Source organism: Scardinius erythrophthalmus, assembly GCF_964197995.2.
Source record: "Scardinius erythrophthalmus genome assembly, chromosome: 21".
NCBI classification, from domain to species: domain Eukaryota; kingdom Metazoa; phylum Chordata; class Actinopteri; order Cypriniformes; family Leuciscidae; genus Scardinius; species Scardinius erythrophthalmus.
The window spans coordinates 32,979,061-33,000,794 of NC_138241.1; the positions used below are offsets into that span (position 1 = coordinate 32,979,061).

General features: G+C 38.1%; 1 protein-coding gene across 1 annotated transcript in view; it reads left to right on the forward strand.

Moving 5' to 3' along the window:
• Positions 1-1,145: 1,145 nt before the first annotated feature.
• Positions 1,146-21,734, forward strand: part of ldlrap1b (low density lipoprotein receptor adaptor protein 1b) — a 42,962-nt gene continuing 22,373 nt past the window's right edge. The window contains exons 1-2 of the mRNA XM_081351551.1: positions 1,146-1,425; positions 21,119-21,261. Coding sequence (XP_081207677.1) covers positions 1,341-1,425; positions 21,119-21,261 — 228 coding nt within the window. The 5' untranslated portion in view covers positions 1,146-1,340. The remainder of the gene's footprint in view (positions 1,426-21,118; positions 21,262-21,734) is intronic.

Sequence of the window (21,734 nt, forward strand, 5' to 3'; positions counted from 1 at the left end):
GTGTAGACGCACTCATGCGGATGAGTTTAGATAGGGCTGAGTGGAGAGAAAGACAACTATACACTCTCAAAGTAAAGTTTCACACTCATCCTCGTCATTATTGCTCTTTTCTTCATACTAAGTATTACACTGTAAACAATTATATGATCAATAAGTTATGACAACATATGTTTTTCCATTGCTTTAACTTTGCAATTAACATTGCAATTTTTAGTTATACAAGATTCAACTTATTTTTAAGTCAAGTTTTAACTTTTAGCAACTTTTTTGACATTGCATGAAATTAACCTCATGCGCCATAGAGGTGAAAATGGAAAGAAATGTTTTTATTTATTTATTTCTGTGAAATTGAGTGACTAATATAATGACATTAAAATACTTTTTTAAAAGAACAATGCAATTAAAACATTTTATTATGCGTAACATACTTTAACTGCTAATCTAATAGAATTGGCAACTAGAATGTTTTACTTAAATTCTTCTACTTATTTGTTATGCAAATAATAGCTAACAATAATAGAGTTTTTACATTAACAATAGCGAATACAAAACAAATCTAAGTTAAAACATTCTGCCTTATTACTGCAATATGCTTCATAAGTATTTGTATTCTTCACTATTCTAATGTGTGTTGTTATTGTTTTATTCAGTGTCCAAATACTTTGTGGCCAATGTGTGTCCTTGTAATCACAACCTCCAAGATTTTTTTTTTTTTTTACCTCTATGAAGTAACTGAGAAGTTTATCATTTAAAGGGATAGTTCACCCAACAATTTAACACAAAAGAAGATATTTTGAAGAATGTGAATAACCAAACACTTGATGGACCCCGTTGACTTCCATAGTATTTTTCATATGGAAGTCAATGGGGTCCATTAACTGTTTGGTTACCGGCAATCTTCAAAATATCTTATTTAGTGTTCAGCAGAAGAAAGAAACTCATACAGGTTTGAAACAACTTGAGGGTGAGAAAATGATGATAGAATTTTAATTTGTGGTATAATTATCCCTTTAATAGTAACCATCGTTTCAATCATGCACGTCAAACGGCACTCACACGCGCGCGAAGTCCTAATTTGCATACTCGAGCCCCGCCTTCGCCTACTCACGGCAGCGTCATGACGGAATATTATCCGCTTAATTTACATACTAAACCCCGCCCACCGTGGCGAGCATGTTCGCACATCCACCCGGGATCATCCGCGGAAAAGGAAGAAAATCACAGGCTGTCAGAAAAGTTTTCCTGCGGGCAGAGGATCGGGCTCGACCGGGCAGAGGACAGTCGGAGGATCGCGCTCTCAGGATTATTAATTGTCACATAAACTGGTATTCATCATCATCATGGACGCGCTAAAATCAGCCGGACGCGCGATCATTCGCAGTCCCAGTCTGGCGAAAGAGTCCTGGTCCTCTGGAAAACATAAAAGTGAGTTTTACAGCTGTCAATCTGCATGAATTTGCCTGGGAACGACCCTTATATATATTGTTTATATCCGCGTATCTGGTTTGAAGTTCAGAGTCAAAGTTGTTTGCAACTTGTATGCTAAAGCAGGAATTTACTCGCATTTGCACATGACATTTCATAACAAATGACTGAACGGTTTAAGTTTTCAAAGTCCGCTATAGTCAAATCCATTTTAGTGCAATATAAAAGCAATGTTCAGGAAATAGCATTCATTTTAATTAATGTAGTGTGTGTATTGTAGATATTGATGTATATTATTCTATCGAACCCTTTATTGTTCAGAACCGATTTTGTTTCTAAATGCCAAATCCGAATTATTTTCCTGGCGTTTCATTTTTGACGGTGTATGTCCTGCACTGTTTTTCACTGAAGCTACAGCGCGATCAGTCTCGGTTCCCAGGCGAATGCTTCATTTGAGCCGATTCTTTAAAGTGAATCAAAAGCAAATAGCGCGATCATGTAACGCGATTCTCGAACGAGTGACTCTTATGAGTCGGTTCTTTTGGGGGATTTGTAAACATACAGCGAGATCACTATCGTCAGATTCCTGAATTATTGATTCGTATAATCCGGTTCAAGCAGTATCTGTCGGAATCAGATCTAAAAGAACAGAATCTGGTGTTGTGTGTTGCTAACAGAGAGCATGGCAGTAGAATGTGAATGATTTGGCAACCCATTGTTGCTAGGCAATGCTTTTTAGGTGTAGGATACATGGATTTGCTTTATTTGGGGAAAAAAGTAAGACTGCAAAGAAAGGTATCCTCTGGTGTTCTCTCTTTTTCTGTCTCCATGTTTGACAATTTCTTTTGCTATGTTGTCTCGGCTCCAATAAAACACACCCTCAAAGGAATTGCTCCAAACCTCCATGACTCATTTTTTTCGGTGGAACATAAAAGGTGAATTGCTTTTATAGAATGTTGGCTGCTGTTTTCGATACTTAAAGCGTTAGTTTACCCAAACATTCTGTAATTAATTACTCGCCCTTCCAAACCCGTAAGACTTTCGTTCATCTTCGGAACGCAAATGAAGATCTTTTCAATGAAATCTGAGAGCTTTCTGTCCCTCCATTGACAGCTACGCAACTACCACTGTGACGCTTCAAAAAGTTCATAAAGAGATCATAAAACTAATCCAAATGAATTGAGCGGTTTAGTCAATTTTCTGAAGAGACTTGATCACTTTATATGATTTATGATTTAATTTAGGCTTTTATGCGCATTTAAACAGGAGCTCAACAGAACCTGCAGAACACACTAGAACGAACCTCATTGGTTCTCGGACGTCAATCGAACATGCTTCAGTTGATGAATGTTTTTATATGTGAATAAAAGCCTAAATTCAATCTGTTCATCAAATAAAGCGAGCAAGTCTCTTCAGAAAATGTTGGACTAAACCGCTCAATTCTTATGGATTAGTTTAACGATATCTTTATGAACTTTTTGAAGCATCATAGTTGTGTAGCTGTCAATGGAGGGTCAGAGAGCTCTCAGATTTCATCAAATACATCTTCATTTGTGTTCCGAAGATGAACGAAAGTCTTACGGGTTTAAAAACGACATGAGGGCGAGTAATTAATGACAGAATTTTAATTTTTGAGTGAACTAACCCTTTAAGCGAATGGGGACTGAAGCTGTGAAGCTCCAAAATGTTTTAGTGTGTTATAAAAGCATCTTAAAAGTGGTCCATACACACAGTTATCGTATGGTGTAAGGTGTCATATGGTATCATAAGTTATGTATGTACTTTTATTATGCTTTTTTTTGGAGCTTGACAGCCCTAGTCCCCATTCGCTTTCATTATATTAAAAAGAGCAGCCAATACATTCAAAAACATATATTTCAGGATATTCTTCAAAATGCAATTTTGGGTTCCAATGAAGAGAGAAACACGTGGTTTAAAACAATGTCAGGAGGATGGGTAAATTAAGACTAAGAGATGGTCATTTTTCAGGTGAGGTATTTCTTTAGACCTCTGTGCACATGGACACTGTTCAACCAGTCTCTGATCTCAGATGCGGTGTGTGTAAGTCCCATTCCAGCAGAGTTCAGTCCATCTGATGCACAAAAACAAGCTTAACTGCCTGGTGACCTTTTTGTTTGCTTTCACATGGGGAACCCCTCCGCAAACACACTTCGCTGTCAGACTGATGTCAGCACACTGTGATGTTTGGGTTCTTAGGGATGCATGATATACTGGTGACCATATCGGTATTGGCCAATATTAACATGCTTTAAATTATCGGCATATCAGCAGTTATCATGAACAAAATACGTCATCCATCAGTAGCATTGAGGAAATGTTACATATATTATTTGTAGAAAGTGTGAAATTATTATAAGTGTGAAATTATATATATATATATATATATATATATATATATATATATATATAATATATATATATATATATATATATATATATATCATTTATCATTATATTTGTTTCCTTCAATTATTCTTTAATTAACGTGCCTTTAACTTGGGATGTCTGGGCTTAGAAAAAAATCCCAAATATCTAGCTATTGTTGCCATTTTCAATTGTTCTTGTGCCCTTATCTATTATATATATTTTAACTGATTCTTCTTCTATGTTTACGTTATGGTGGACTGTGTTACGGTTTGTTACTAATGTTCCGTGTCTTCATCCAACCATCCTGCAGGAGACTGACACATTTTTCCACAATTTCTACCATTTAGGGTGTGTTGACTATTGAAGGTCGGTTTGCTTGGCCAATACAAAAAAAAACCATTAATCCTGGTCCGCTTTGTGTTCAGATAAGCATTTTTAACACCGAACCTAAAGGCATAGGGATATGTTCACAACCTGATTGGTCGGCTTTTATGACATATTTCGCGACGGCACTTATAGCCTACAGCACATCCAAAACAATGCTGTGTTCTGGGACAAATTTGCTCGTTGTTTGTGCGTATGATGGTCTTTTTACCAGCTGAGAACTCCTGAAGAGATTATAAAATGTGTAATGGAGTCAAAAAACCAGCAGGAATACCTCCATCTCACACACACACACACACACACACACACACACACACACACACACACACACACACACACACACTCACACAAAGGAAGTTAATAACTAATGATTTTTACAACGGAAATGAATCAATCAAAACCTGACTTAAACTGTACAATGATGCTGTACAGCCAAAACAATCTCTGTTCCATTAATTTCCTATTATCAAAGGAAATTAAAGCTGCTTTGAAACAATCTTTATTGTAAAAAGCGCTATATAAATGAAAGTGACTTGACTTGATGCCTATATCGAACTCTGATGGGCAACATCACGATTATGAAGAGAAAAAACAGGTGTGCTTCAGCATTCTGCCCTTTCTAGGGTCGCATCTTGTGACATCATATCCTGTTTTTGGTTCGTTTACATGTCTTTGGTCCATGTTGCGTTCATATTCCATTTGATCCGCTCTCATGAAAATGCATCTCTGTTGTGTTTATCGTGCTATTTATACGCGAAAATGAGCTTTTCCGTGCATGTGATACGCAGTTTACGCAGTGTAATACACACGCACACCACTAATCCTAACCAAACGTATAATACATACGAACCCCACACCACTGCTAAACCTACCCTTGCATATATTATGCACGTAAAAACTAATTTTCGCGTATAAATTGCACGATAAACACAATGCGTGCAATAGAGACGCATTTAGTGTGACTGTTGGTTTGGAGGCGGACTGAGACTCATCTTTTCACCGGTCTCGGTCCGCTTGTTGTGTGATCAGGGTTCGGATGGCAGCGTTCACTTCACACTTAGGCTACTCAAATGAACCACATAGCAATCGCACCAGAGTTCGTTTTTATCAAACCAAACATGCCAAGTGTGAACACACCCTTAATCCCACTTCTGCTCTGAGGATATTTACTCTCATCATCTGTGAGAATCAGCAGACAGTAGCTGTTGCTTTCGAGCTTGTCTTGACAGGATGTGTCTCACTGCAGCAGACTCACAGGGCATGACGCCTGAAACCCACAGACACTTTTACACTAAACACACGATGCACTTGCATACCCGTGATGGACTGTAGATTTTACTGCTGAATCGTGGGATTATGTGGCCACGTTTGGCGCCTGCAGCTCTCTAATGACAATTTCTAGGATATGTTTAGTTAAACTGATGGTTCTGACTCTGAGCTCTGATTGGATGAGTCATTTTTAAGCCAGATAAACACAGCTGCATTGCTTAGCAATCATAAACAGTCTACAAATAAGCTACAGTTGATGGACCCCATTGACTTCCATAGTATCTTTTTCTTTTTTTTTATACTGTGGAAGTCAATGGGGTCCAACTGTCTGGTTACTGACATTCTTCAAAATGTTCATAAATGATGACAGAATTTTCATTTTTAAGTGAACTATTCCTTTAAACAAGCCATTATGTTTCAAAGGCCAGATTGAATTATTCCTGAAGGCTGTAATAATTTCCTGTCTGAGCGTTTAGTCACGTACAGTCGTGTAGATGTGGAAAGGGCTCTCAACAGGCTAGTGGCAGTTGGTTTCAGTAATCTTGTGCAAGCGCAGGGTTGGGTGAATGAAAAGCTATCATTTCCTGCTGTATCTTCCCACAGAGATGTCAGTCTTAAACTCTGTAGATTTGATTGGCAGAATCTCTCTTGTGGTCGTATCAGCTGAACTACTGCCAGATGAAAGGGTCACATGAAACATGAAGCCATTATGTCTTAAGTTTAGCAGAAGTCCCAGTACAGCTAACACTGTAGTTTTGCAATGTTTTCTGTTAATGTGTGAGACTTCTGATTGATTTAGAATGACAAAGTGCAGTAAACAGTAAAACTATTTGCGCTACATAGTATGTTATGATTATGATAATAAATTAAAATAATATGATAACAAATACCATTTTGCAATATCAATCAGCATAACGGACTGTTTTTGAACGGGTAAAATAAATATATTTTTTACATTTTCAACAGTGATTACTGTTAAATAAATTTACTATACAAGGAACCCTGAAAATATGTTTTTCTGCATAAACTGATTTTGAGTCATTCATTAAAAAAAAGCATAAATTATTTTTGATGAATCAGACTATATCGGTCTTGCTTTTGTTTGCACGCAGCAAAGATTCAGAATAGCTTATGAAATTATTGGTCCAAGTTTAAAACTGGAATCCTTTTACTGATAAATATCTGAATATTTATAGCATTTGGTTTGCTGTTAATGTGGAATTCTGCAGCTATCAAATATACTTGAACTCCCTTCCTGAGATAAATCTGATTCTGTTGACTCTGAATGAAAATATTGGGTCTGTAACTCCCATGTTTCCAGCGCTGAGGGTTTGGAGCTCCTGCTGGGATGTGCAACAGTGAAATGTGTCTGAAGATCTGAGCGCCGCTGCCAGTGTGTAAAGGAGATTGTGTCCATCAAAGCTCTCTTTACAAAACAGATTTAACCTCCTCAGACATCGTCAGTATCTCAGCACTCACACACACATTCATATTCATGCTGGTGTGTGTGTCGCTGGAGATTGGAAGCAGATCAGGGTCAGTAAGAGATTAAGAAAGTGATTTTGTAAGGAAGCTGTTTGACTGACATTGATGGATGTGTAAACTTCTCATGTTTAAGGGATGTTATGAGAGGAGTGTATGGATGATGGAGAAAGCATTCATAATATACTTGGGATTTATGTTATTGGGTCATTAAGTTTCTTAAAGTGTCTTGAGATATGTTTCATGATCATTTCTTTGTCTTTGGGACTCGTGAGTATAAGAGTAGCAAAAAAAAAATCAGATGTTGTCATTTCAGTTCATTTCCTTGAATCAGTTCAAATTGTTTGCTTCAGTGAATCAATTCAAAACTCTGATTCAGTGATTCATTTGCACCATAACTCAAAGATTTTAATAGTTATGTGGAATTTTTCCAGATGATTAAGTAAAAATATATGTGTACTACCATTTGGGGTCAGTGAGACTTTTTTAAAAGAAATTAATTTTCAGCAAGGGTGCATTAAATTGATATAAAAGTGACAGTAAAGATATTTATAATGTTACAAAAGATTTCTATAGATGCTGTCCTTTTGAACTTGCTATTCATCAAAGGATCCTGAATAAATGCATCATGGTTTTGCATAAAAATATGAAGCAGCTCAACTGTTTTCAACATTGATAATAATCAGAAATGTTTCTTGAGCATCAAATCATCATATTATACTGATTTCTGAAGGATCATGTGACACTGAAGACTGGAGTAATGATGCTGAAATTGTAATAATATTTCACAATATTACTGTTTGGACTGTATTTTTTGATCAAATAAATGCAGTCTTGTTGAGCAAAAAAAAAAGAATTTAGAAATATTTATATATTATAAATGCTATTATGAACGCTATTCTGTTTTCTATAAAATATATAGAATATATTAGTGCATATAAGTGAAAATATTAGTGTTTTAGTATTATTTAACATCTGTATATTGGTGCATATAAAATAAAGTGTTTTGAAAAACAGCGTAGAAAAATTAATTTTATTAAAAATAAATTTTAACTGTATTTTTACTGCTTTTTTACAATATTTAGAATTTGTTTTTGGTTACAATGATTGTTTCCCTGATGAAAAATAATCACCTTTTCACAGCAAATCCAATAAATATTGAGATGTAATGTTGTTATAGATGGTCTCTGCGTGAGCAATGATTCGTCAGCACGTCTGCGAGCTGTGAGTGTGTATTCACCAAACTGTAGTTCATGAAATGAAGACACAGCAGGTCTTCACAAACCTCAGAGAGCCTGTTGATTGTGTCCTTTTGCAACCTGTAGACGTGTGTGTGTGTGTGTGTGTAACCTGAGGCTAAATACAGCAGTGCCGAGCCCTTCAAATCTCTTTAAAGCTTGATGTTATTTATGGGGTCTCATGACACACACACACACACACACACACACCACCTCTCCACTGATCCGCTCGGCTTGATCCTCATCAAAATTACCTTTTCAAGTCGACATGAAACGCCCCTGGAAACACATTGTACTTCACAAAAATTGCATACATTTTCAACTCATTGTAGTTAACTCATGGAAAGTTTACATAATACACATATTCGTGTGTGTGTGTGTGTATCAGCCTGTGTCAGGGTGAGATCTCTCTTCTCCTCCTTCTCTGCTGCTCTGTCATCTCTTGTTTTATCTCCTGACTGAACAATGCCTTCTATTCTGCTATTCCCATCTCTCTCGGTCCCAGACGGCATGATCTGTGCTACTTGAGTTCACAGTGAGCTATCCCAGCAGCCTCTGTCTGCATGCGGCTCTCAGTACAGCGCTACACACACCCCTCTCAGATTCGACTGATAACAACCTTTCAAAATATGTGGATGAGCTACCACACTCAATACAATTTTGAATCAGTTTTTTCGCTCAGAAATAACTGGTAAATTTCACAGATAATAACAGAGACGCATTAAATTAATGTCGGCGTGAAATTAAAGTTAGTCTTTTCTTCCCTATTGTGACGTATCAGAGTGAAACGGCTTCTCGAACAAGACATTTATTTAATTATTTTGTCTGTGGGGGATTGATTGGATGGTCGTGGTTTGCTATTGGTGGATCTCATGTGAGTGACAGCCAGGTTGCCCCGCCCCCACGCCAGTAAACACGTCATCGGAGCAGAGAAGAGATGTCGCTGAATGTGGGAGGGGAAGTTGTTTTGATTAATGATTATGAAGGCACATGCATTTAAAAATACAATAATGACGTGCATGGATAAATCATTTATAAAAAATACTGCAATATTTCATAAAAAAATTGAATTGTCCATTTTGATTACATGGTGACTTTAAACGTTTCGAAGGAGGCGGCTGAAATAGCATTTTCTCGAACAGTACATGAGCTCTGAGGTTATATGACGTAATATTCTTCTGTAAAAACCACTAGTCAGTGTATTTTCAGCTTCAGGGGGGGTTTTTTTTTGGCCAAAGCTCTTTTCCTGAAATCACTATCATTAAGATTTAAAATGCAGTAGATCTGATGTTTATTCCGATGATTAATGTTAACGAAGTGTCTTTTGCTGCATTGATGTTGCCCTTGTTAACACAGCAATCTCTCATGACTTTTTTTTGCTGATAAAAGCGGTGGTCATGTGATCAGTTCTGTAGACGTGTGATGTTGACTGGACTGAGTCAGCAGTGATCAGCACTAATGTGAATCAGTCTGTGTGAGAGGGAGAAACCTGTCCAGAACGTGCCTTTTCTTTCAACCACTGAGATTTTTTGTGTGACAATTAAGCTCATTTTTATTACCATAATGCTTAATGCTGAATAGTGATTCTCTTCGGTGTATAAGAGTGAGTTTTACTATTTAAGATGTAAAAATATGATTTAAATAATGTTTAATAAACCATTAATATTATTTATATTTATGTATTACATTTTTAAAAAATGAAAAATGTGCTCAGTTGTCATGAAAATAATGTCACAATAAAAATAAAAAATCTTAATGGTCCTAAAAACATAGTTAATTTTCACTAAATAAGTATATTATATAATATTTTATTTAATGTTCTTGACCGGTTTTGTGAAAGCAGGAGACTCTAGTTGGTGTTGATTTGAAGAGTCAATCTTCTGATTCTGGTGGATTTGGCTTGTAGTTGTTTGGTTTTGTATTGTGTCAGTTGTTTCCCTGAACAGAAGCTTTGACGTTGTGTGTGTGTGTGTTTGAGTTGAACATGCTTTGTGCTTGTCTACAGTGAGTGAGTGAGTGTTGGGCTCATGGACAATAACTCCATTCTCTGCTAATCGCTGTAGCATCACATGTCACATTCGCTCTGAAGATTCAGAGTTTCTTTATCACAAAATGATAATGCCGCTCAGGGACTCTTTGACACTGACGTGGCTCATAAGTGTTCAGCCAATATGAGATTTACAATGAACGATGCTGATATCCAGAGAGCTTTAATGTTACAATAACCAATCGTCCATCGTCCAAGAGTGGACATATCCATTTCATAATGTACATTAGCACTTGTAAATCTGCGTTTGAGTAATTGAATCTCATTTCCATCTATTTTTAACTTTATCGTAGATTTAAGAAAATGGTCCTTTTCTTATATTTTCTACAGCATCATGGCTGGAACGAAAGCACAAATTATGACCGTGACCGTGTTGTTTTTGTGTATTTCATATTCAGACTTTTCAACTCAATGTGTGCATGTGCAAACAAGTGTATTCTATGACAAAGATTTTTTGGTCACTCGATATGTATGGTGTTATATTTACGAATTTGATGCGGTTGCGAGAGCCGTGCGCTTGCAAAGAGATTCCGCCCCCACACTCTTCTGATTGGCTGTGATTGATTTTGTTGTGTCTCGGACTCTAGTGGTGTAACGACACGTATGATATGGATAGACAAGTTTCTGGCGTCTGGCTACAAAACGGTGTTATGCTACAAATTCTGCAAATTAAGCTTAACCCAGAATATTAATTTAATCGCGAAAAACAAATGGGTTTTAGTAATCAGATTTTGGGTGTTAGATTCCTAGAGTCCGACGGCACAGAGCAAATAGACATTTAACATGTTCTTGTATCTGTACTGTTGAATTTCTGCACCAAAAGCATTGTAAAAATGATTAGATTGTCATGAAGGTTTTCCCGAACACTCCTTGAGGGCTCATAAAGCTCTTTTTAAGAGTCTGGAGCGTGTCTCCATCTAAGTGTTATTTTCAGCTCTCGTGTTAGTAAAACCTGAGCTCGCACTGCGAGAGCTGTAATCAGAGCAAACCTCAGACAGTCAGGATGGTGATTCAGCAGGTCTTGTGATGGACGGCGAGGTCGTATCCTGAAGAAGCCGCTGCATGGATGGGGACATGATTACAGGTCAGTGATTACAGTGTCATCTGAGACGCTCGCAGGAAAATGACTCAAGAGCTTTATGTAAACGGGGGCCTTGAGTGAGATGACTTCGAGAGATGGCCTGACCCTGGGAATAAGATCCAGGAAATTGGGTCGGGATTTAATGTTTGGCGTGTGGAAGCGGAGAACGTAATGGCTTTGTTTCAAAACCTAGTGAGCTGCTTATGTAGGGAGCATTTTAAGGCATCATAGTCAAAGGCCCTGTCCCATTTCTCCCCACTTAAAACTTCCACTTGGTTTTGAGTGCCCTCGACAGTAAAGTCCCCTCGACGAGGGAAGTGGGGGTGAAGATCTTTCCCTATGAAATGGGACACCACTATATACAAATTAGCATAGTGAACGTGCTCGAACGGTAGTAGCCTTCTACTATTGTCATTCAGGAAAATGCCGGTTCCAGCGGTTGTGTTGCCTGTTGTGTGGGCTGTGTTGGTTTATCAACGTCTGATTAGTCAACAGAGAAGACATGTGGAAAACAGAAGACGCGTTCGCCGTCGTCTTTGCCTTGTGGATTTGTTTCAGGTATGTCGATTTGTTTAAATAATTTGACGTTATGTTCAGCTCAGCTGTTGATGATTTAACGCTAGCCCAACTAGAAGAACTACCTGTTGTTTGTGTCGATGAAATAAGGCGACCTACACATTCAGATCGTATAGTTAAATCCAGTCTGTGGTTAAATCATTTAACGTAAATCAAGTTAACGTACCCAGATCAGATGTATATTTGATGGGCAGACTCTCTCAAAGCACTCAGCAGATATCATCATCGTAAGGTATCCTGGTTTTCCTTTTATTGTGACAGGACAGTAGAGAGATGACAGGAAACGAGGTGGGAGAGAGACGAGGGATGGGATCGGGAAAGGTCCACGAGCTGGGACTCGAACTCGGGCCCAAAGGAGCGCAAAGGCGCTACATGTTGGCGCACTGACCACGAGGCCATTGGCGCCGACTCCCACTTCATTTTAAGCCTGCATCGGACCTCACTATGTTTTGAGGGTTGATTTTAAGGGAAGAATAGCACTCCCCCTTGCTCCCTAAAGATTTGGGACCCCCTACCCCTACACGAGAGCGTGCAAATATGAGGGTTAGGGCAAAAATCTTGGGGAAGGAGAGGTATTGGGACAGGCCCAAAGGCTATTCCTTCTAAGATGCCTAATTGTGGATAATGATGAGTAACATAAAAAGCTCTGTAAAAGAAGTCCATATGACTTGCTCGCCTTACAATAGATTTGTGTGAGAAACTAAACTAAAATAAGTTAAATTGAAAAATAATAATAAATAGTACTAAGATCTACTTTGGCTTATGATGTGTTTGGGATGATCAACCCTGAACATTGTGTTCATAAATCAGAGACTGGTTTCCCTTTGAAACCTGTTTTAACTGTGTATTTCAGTCAAGCCTGGTCATTGGCGTCCCGACTGAGCCTGAGACGCTCCTGCTAACAGCAACTCTCAACGGTTTCCTCATTTAGAGGGTTTGCCTGCCTAATCCCAACGGATCAAGTGAACAGGACACAAGGGGTTTTCCTTGAGAGAAGCAGAATAGCTCCGAGGTTTCTTCCGGGGTCTCCATGACTGACAGATATGGGAAAACACACACTGACTTTCTGCTGGTTTCATCACCTATAGTTCCTGCTGATCGTAGACTCGCTCATAATGTACTCGCACAGGCTGACGAGTGGCTTCATTCTGTCAGCCATAAAACCTAAAGAAAATGGCTAGTGAACACAAATATATCACAATTTTAGGTGTCATTTTTTTTTACCTTTTATTTTTACCAGATAACATTAAAGCTACACTGTGTCATTTTTTAAGTTGATTCTTAGCAAAAAACACTTTGTTCTTTCAAAATGATATGTGTAATGTGTAATTACTTCTACCAACTAATAAAGTATTCTCGTAAGCGTAGAATCAGTAAAATAAATGGACACAGCGACCCCATTGGATTCAACGGAGAAAAGTGAAGTCAATTAGAAGCTCTCACTTCCTGATGGCCGAGCGACTGCGCAGACTCAAACTGAGCTTGACGACGTAGATGTGACGTGAGCAACCCGTCTGTCTTCTAGTAGCTGTGCCAAGAGAAATCTGAATCATTCCCTTCCGAATCTTGCAGAGACGGAGAGTGTGAGTAGGAGGTGTCCATGAGCTAGGAGCAGGAGACACTTTTGCTAAGTATTCTGATTAATTATTTTGTCATTTTGCCTCCACGTCCCCCCGATTGCCCGCGAGCTTCTCCTCCTGTCCATACGGTAATCTCTCTACTGTGCGACAGAGAGTCGCGTGGTTATGGCGCAATTGTTAGCCTATTTTTACAAAAACGGCTTCTACGGGGCCATAACGTAAGATACAAGGTAATGGAGCCTTTTATACATTGTCGTGTTTCTTTAGAAATAAATAATGGACAAATGGAGTCTTTAAACGCCTCAGATGTAAATTTTTTCGCTGTCAAAGTGACGCCAAAATGAATGGGAGTCAATGTAATGCTAACAGCAGGTGGTGGTCTGCTAATCAATGGCGGCGCCCGGGGAAGCTTCAATGTTTTCCAAATGATTGCCCCCCTGATACATACGAGTGAGTCGCTCGAATGGCGGCAGCCATGTTGCGCCTCCATCTTGAAAATACATTAGCCAAATAGGGACATACCTGAAAATTCAAGCTTCGCCTTTCGCGTTTGTACGCTCAGTGGCACCGTGACGAATGCGAGGGGGAGATTACTCGCAACTGCCGGCAGATTTGAAATAATACGGTCACCGCAGGAGTTAAAACACCCTCGGAATGGGAGGAGCTAGAAAGTAATATTCAGTTGGTGGTCATAAACAATTTCACCGCTAGATGGAAGAAAATCCTACACAGTGTAGCTTTAATAGACGTTAGTCAGGGAAGTGCCTGTTAGTCAGGGAAGTGCCATTTTTAAGTTTTGACAGGAATGAAATCGAGACTTTGACGGAGTGAATACGGTGCATTCAATGGATCATACTGTTGTAACAACACACTGATTGTTTAGTCTTTACGAAAAAAAAAAAAATTCAGTGGACAAAAACTCCATTAAAACAGTTTTTAAAAATTTTCTTTACTTTGAGAGTCAAAAAAACATATGGGCACAACAAAATATATACTTTTGGCTTCTGGATTCATTGAGGTCTTATGAAGCGAAATGTTCGGTCTGTACAAGAAACGGACATTTGTTTATTTTACAACATTATTACCTGTAATCCACAGCCTCTGCAAATGAACGTGTTCACGACAGTCTGGAGCACGAGCTTCTAGTTTTCATAAGACCTCAACGTATCGTCAAGAGTCACGGGTATTAATTTTCCTTTGACTGTATTTGTTTTTTTGACCCACAAAGTGACGTTAGCCATTGACTTGCATTATATGGTTTCAGCTAAAAATCTTTACATACTGAAGGAAAAAAGACACCTACATCTTGTTTGTCTTGAGGCTGAGAAAACTAACAGCAAAGTTTCATTTTTGGGCGAATTGTCCTTTTCAGTCTATCCCTCAGAGCCTTATTTTCATCCGCGTTAAATTCAATATGACGTCTTCCCTGACTAAGGTCTATGTACCCGACAGATGCAGACAGAGCAGAAAAGATGGGTGTTTTCTTTTTCCTTTTGCTTCCAGTTAAGTAATACCCCTGTTCGTGCCAAGAGTGTAACACATGCAGTCATTTTGTATTGATTATTTGATAGCACTACATTAACACCAGAGATCGCTGGGAACTGGATCTGAGTCTAATGGCCACTTTAAGATGTCTGACAATGACAGAAAGATTGTGAGCCATTAATTAGAAATGTCAGGACGCTTCCAGAAGATGTGCCAGTGAAGCAGGCGTTTGTCCACATCGATCGCATCTTAAATGTGAAAAGTATAGAGTATCTGTAATGTCTGTTCCTAAATCTTCCTGTTATGTATTAGTGTTGGATTATCTAATTCAAACTATGTACATAAACTATAATAGGAAATGAATGATACTAAAGTAACACTCTTCGGAAGCCATGCGTTCTGCTGTATTTTGTGCTGATGTGAAGGAACTCGACAGCGCTGTCAGGGTTTAACATCGGCTGCTGGTCTGAGGATGGGAGTGTAATTCTTCTGTAGATCTTATCTAGTACTGACCCACATTTCCTCCAGTATTTACATCCTGCAGATACTGTAACTGAAACCTCATCAATAGCTGTGTGTGTGTATGTGTGTGTGTGTGTGTGTGTGTGTGTGTGTGTGTGGGAGCGCTCTTCTTTCAAACCGCAGCATTTACACTAGTTAAGCTGAAGTCAGGATACCCTAATGAAAAATTAGTACCGTAGTTAACCACTGCAAGTTAACAGAAATGGCTAACTATACACTGAAACTAAGGGCAATATCTTTTTACATTTATATATTTATTTAATATTAAACAGCACATATATTTATTTTAATTTTTTAAATATTTTAATTAAAATATTAAATAGTAACCTATTTTATTACACTGTACATAATTCACTCTGAAACCTGCAGCACATTTATTTATTTACTGGCAACCTGTCAAAATAAAAGCTTGATGGAATAGTTTTGAAAATAAAGAAATGAAGATGTAAATATTAGTATTGTAACTTTAGAATGAAATAAATGGTATAACTTTTTTTTTTACAGTACAATAGTATTACAGTAAATTTTCTTAATATATTTAATAATAATCACATAAAATCAATCAAATAAAATCTTTCTCACCGGCATTCTCTCTCTCTCTCTCTCTCTCTCTCTCTCTCTCTCTCTCTCTCTCTCTCTCTCTCTCTCTCTCTCTCTCTCTCTCTCTCTCTCTCTCTCTCTCTCTCTCTCTCTCTCTATACTATATATTATTATTATTATTATTATTATTTTATAGTCATATGAATTCAGTAAATAAAAAACTGTAAACTTTAGTGTTTTTCTACTTGAGTTTTCAGAGTACAAAGTAAAGTTTTTTTTTTTCTATGCAGATCTTCCCAACAAAATTCTCCGAATCACTCTATTCTATAATGATTCGGGGAATTTTGTTGGGAAGATCTGCATAAAAAAAAATAAAATAAAAAAAAACCTTTCTTTGTACTTTTCTTTAGAAAAGTTTTTTTTTCTATGTTCTAAAATTCCCCGAATCATTTTTGAATTACCAATTCTCTCCAAATAGAGCTATCCAAGTCATCAGGTGGAACTTCCTATTTGATCATAATGCAATATATATAACAGTCAGAAAAAAACTAATATTGCAATTTCAGTTTATTCTAATATTATGCAGCTTTACACGAAAATTAATAATATATGAAAAACATAAGATACCTGACAACAAATCAGAAATGCTATTAAAATATATATAATTGGTCTCATATTCTTAAATCACAAGATAAGCAATGAATGCAAAACTCGACTAATAATACACTTTTTAGGAAACTTTGTAAAATAAAGGATGCAATTAAAATAAACATCACCCTATATGTTCTCTCCTGTTCCTCTGTTGTGTTTGTGGTTTATCCGACTGCATGGTTGTTTGGTATGTGGGAATATTTAAGATGATGGTTTATGAAATATTAGTCAGTTACTTTGATGGATCCAAACATCAACGTGTGTTCAGGGAGCGGTGGATCTTCGGCCGATATTCCTTTTGAAGATTGTTTATGAGTGGAGCCGTAAACATGGCAGACATGATTTCTTTAATCTAACTTCTGTTTCCTCTCTACTCCACCCGTCACATCTCTCCCTCCTCTTTATCTCTCGTTTCTTACTCTCCTCTGCCTCCCTCTTTCCTATCAGCAGTTTGAGGGTTACCCTGTTGGTTTCCTTTAATGAAGGCATATCACTGCTGTCCTGCTCTGGAGACCACAGCACTCTTTTTATTGAGTGCTTGGTCAGACTGTTTATCAATATTCTTAATGCTATGATAAATATATATATGTTCTTGACAGGTTCAGTGAGATTATGATCTTGCTTTGTCTGGATGCTGTTCTTGAAATGTATTTATTGATCTGGCATCATTGCAGAAGGGTGTGTGTGTGTGTGTGTGTGTGTGTGTGTGTGTGTGTGTGTGTGTGTGTGTGTGTGTGTGTGTGTGTGTGTGTGTGTGTGTGTGTGTGTGTGTGTGTGTGTGTGTGTGTGTGCGTGTGTCTGTGTGTGCGTGTGTGTGTGTGTGGATCCGGTCAGTGGCAGTCATGTATGTTTGTGTTTCTGGTTCATGTTCATGACCCTAGCAGCTCTGTGCGTTCAGACACACACACACTGTTTGTTATCTCTGGCACTGCTGTGTGTGTGTGTGTGTGTGTGTGTGTGTGTGTGTGTGTGTGTGTGTGTGTGTGTGTGTGTGTGTGTGTGTGTGTGTGTGTGTGTGTGTGTGTGTGTGTGTGTGTGTGTGTGTGTGTGTGTGTGTGTGTGTGTGTGTGTGTGTGTGTGTGTGTGTGTGTGTGTGTGTGTGTGTGTGTGTGTGTGTGTGTGAGATGTGCTCTGATTCCTCACGCTCTGCTTTGATGTTCAGTGGAGCGGGAAGACCCTCACAAATCACATCACGCCTGTGTCATCCAACAGGTATCCCAGCATGCTGCAGGGTGCAATTCTTTACACACCGGGCTCATAAGTGCTTGTACACCTGATACACTGTGTGTGTATTACTCTGCAGTATGTGTATGACTCTGCGCCTGCGGTGTGTGATGCAAAATAAATCAGCTGTCCAATTAGACTTGAAGTGTGTCTGTTCCTGGCTATTTCCTCATAGGTCTCCACTTGCTTATGTCACTGAAGTGGACACACAGGGGTACAGCCAGGGTTAAAGGCGTCATTTGAGACAGGGCTGAAGTATGTCTCTGTGAAGTCACCATGAAATCAAAATGGACAAATCTTGTTTTGGTGTTGTTGTTTTTGGGAAAACCTGTCACTCACATGAGATACCAGTAATAAACAACAACCAACCAGTCAATTCCCCATGGACAAAACAAGTCCCGCCCTATATATTTTTCTTGTTCGAGAAGCAGATATACATCACAATAGAGAAGACAAGACTATCGCAACTTTTGTTTCATGCCGACTTTAATCAAGACAAGTCATATTTATTTATATAGCGCTTTATACAATAAAGATTGCAGAGGAAAAAAAAAACAGTGTAAAGGTCCTTGCACACTGAGTCCGAAATGTGCGTCCGAAATTTTCGCATGTTAAAAAATAAATACGACCTCACGTTGTGTCAATAACGTTTACACGCTGCCTCCGAAACTTTCGTCCGTCATACAAATATTCAGATCGGATTCGATTTGCTGCGTTTTTCGCATCCGTAACAAGCATTTGAATGGTGTTTTGACAATTCGGAGCCACCGAATGACGGATACGAAAAAACGCATGTGAAAATTTCGGTCTCAGTGTGCAAGGACCTTTAACGTTGTAAAATGAATCAATTATGAAACATACAATTTCAGCTATAAAGCAGCTATACATCTATACAGAAGATATTAGTATTCAGCTCATATCAGTTCAGTGTTAATTTAGTTTCACATCAAAAACTCAAAAAGTTTAAATGTTGCAAGTCAGTGTCATTGTCCAGTTCAATTCAATGTAAAAGTTTTTCTTATCTGATAGTGTCAGTCCAGTTGAATCGATAATAGTACAGAATATCAATTGCCTTTTAAGACTTTTTTTGGTTTAGACTTTTTTCACTCTAGTGTGATCCTTATTTATCTACTAAGAGTGGTTGAGACCGGCTACAGTTTGTTTGATTTTGATGCACCGTTTAAAAGCAGGAAATAAATTACGCAATAACAGACTTCCATGGAAAATACATCTGTCATTTGAATTATTTCCCCAAAGTGTCTCAACTCAGACATAAAAAAAAAAAAAAAGCAGAATATGACAAATCCTCAAGTGCTTAGCACCTTGTAAACATGCTTTTGTTTCCGGGTGAACTTAAAAAACACACACACACACACACACACACACACACACACACACACACACACACACACACACACACACAAAAAAAAACAGACATTTTAGCCAGCCAATCAGATTGTGACTTCCGATTTCTGCCAGTATTTTCCACATTTGTGTCCAAAATACATCATACTTTCAGTGAATGACCAGTTAGACATCAACCAATGAGGCATGAAATCCCATCATCGTTTAGTTATGTTAAATAATGAAGGTTAATTGAGGGTTAAAGGAGCGTCAGTCTGTGTCAGATGGAGATGAATCATGCTTGCACAAACACGCTGATTTAATTTACACCATTACAAACCCCAATTTACTCCATATACACCAGAGTTCTGATGATACCTGCTAACTATAGTATTATGAGCTGAATATATTTCATAACATTGATCTGTCACAGTGGGGAAGAATGATTATGAAGGTCTGGGAGAGTAAAATTGACTCTTGTAGGCAGAATGATGTGGTGACGCTGTCATTTGATCTCTGATGAGGGTTTCAGAGACCACCCGTCGCCCAAAAACTCATGAATGATTCATGAAATCAGCATTAATCAATATCAGTTTTCATTTCATGCATGTGTCACGCATTTAGAGCCTTGATTACAGATTCACAATGCAAACATTAAACAGAAAAAAAAAATTTCACACAGAATGAATGTTCATTTGTTTATTTTTCATTTCTTTAGTTCATTTGCTGCTTGATTGTTTTGTTTTTTTCTTTTGTTCTTCCTTTTGTTTGTTTTTGCTTGTTTGGTTCATTGTTTTATTTATTTTTTCTTGCCTTGGTTTTGTTCATTTGTTTGTCCTTTTGTTCTATATTTTTGTTTGTTTGTTTGTTTTATCTTTTATTGTTTGTTTATTTTATCAGTTGTTTATTTTTTTGCTTGTTTGTTTGCAAGAAAGCATTCTTGCTTTCTTTTGTGGTTTTTTTATTGCTTTCTTTTCTTGCTTTCTGTCATGCTGAGATGCATTAAGCAAGGTTGATATATATAAGGCAGACACTGTGGAGAGGAGCGGATTAGATGTGTGTCCTTGACCCCTGACCTTGACCTTTGTCAAAGGCCAGTGCTGACGTGGGGTTAAACACACACTCATTGATTGCTGTCTGAGATCAGACAGAACAGGAGGGCAATGTGTGGGGGTTTATGTGTGTGTTCAGTGTCTTACCCCTACACTATTGCTATTGTTGACAATCCAGCAGATTCCGTTATTTTTCCGTTATAACTGGAGTTACTCTGGAGTTAGTGTAAATAGCCTCTGCCAACAAGGCGGGCTTTTTGCACTTAGTGTAAATAGACACTGTGTTTTTAAGCCAATGCATGCAACACTAGTACATGCCCACTTTAGTCCAGGTGGACATATTGGACAGATTATGGTTACTGTTATTATGGATATAAACACAGTTTTTTTGTGTGGACGTGAGTTTATCTCCGGTGCAGGTGCCGATCAAAAAGCAGAGGATAAAAGTCCTGATTGAAGACGGTGTGTTTTAATGAAGGATTGTGTGATGTGTTTCATATGTAGATGTGTTATTCATTCAGTTGCTTTAGTATTTGGCAGGTTTATTTGTTGAGATAATGAGCGTGCATGTGTGTGTTCAGTGTGTTTCTGTGCTGTTTTTTTAGTGACAAGAACATGTTTGGAGAATTTAGTAATTTATGCAAAACATAATTGTAAAATATAATTTCTTATCCTTTTCCATTCTTTGTATTTATAGGTGAAATGTGACCTAGATATGTTTTCATGAGATTCACACATTACATTAGTATGAGTGTGTTGCCATGTCTTTGGCCAGGTTTGCATCATGCACGGCACGCACATGTTAATCCTGTGTGTGTGTGTGTTTCCAGAGCTGCCAGAGAACTGGACGGACACGCGGGAGACGCTGCTGGAGGGGATGGTGTTTCAGCTGAAGTATCTGGGCATGACACTGGTGGAGGAACCCAAAGGAGAAGAGCTCTCGGCCGCTGCTGTCAAGAGGATCGTTGCCACAGTAAGACACATGTACACCAACCGACCCCGTCACACTGACAAAAAAATTGGTGTAGAAACAATTTTCACTCACAATTGCTAGTGAATTTCACAAACAATTACAAGGAAAAAGCAAGCAACACATTGAGTTAAATGTGAAATTTGGAAGCAAAAAATAACCTGAAATATTTCTGTTCTTAACTCTTTCCCTGTCAGTGCTTTTTTTTTTTTTTTTTTGCCAGCCACTGCCAACATTGTTTTAGCCTGGGAAAACCCAGACAACTTCCGGCAAATTTAGATTTGCTCTGCAAGTAGTCTGGCTCAGCATTCAAGCCCATTTCTAATCCGTCGAAATCGCGGCACCAATCAGAAATGTTGACGTTGGCTTTACACAATGACGAACGCTCTGATTGGTTTTAGGTCTATCCAATTGCGCCCAGAGGCATTTGAGCGACGTCCGTTCAACTTTTAAATGCATTATTATATTCAAATTGC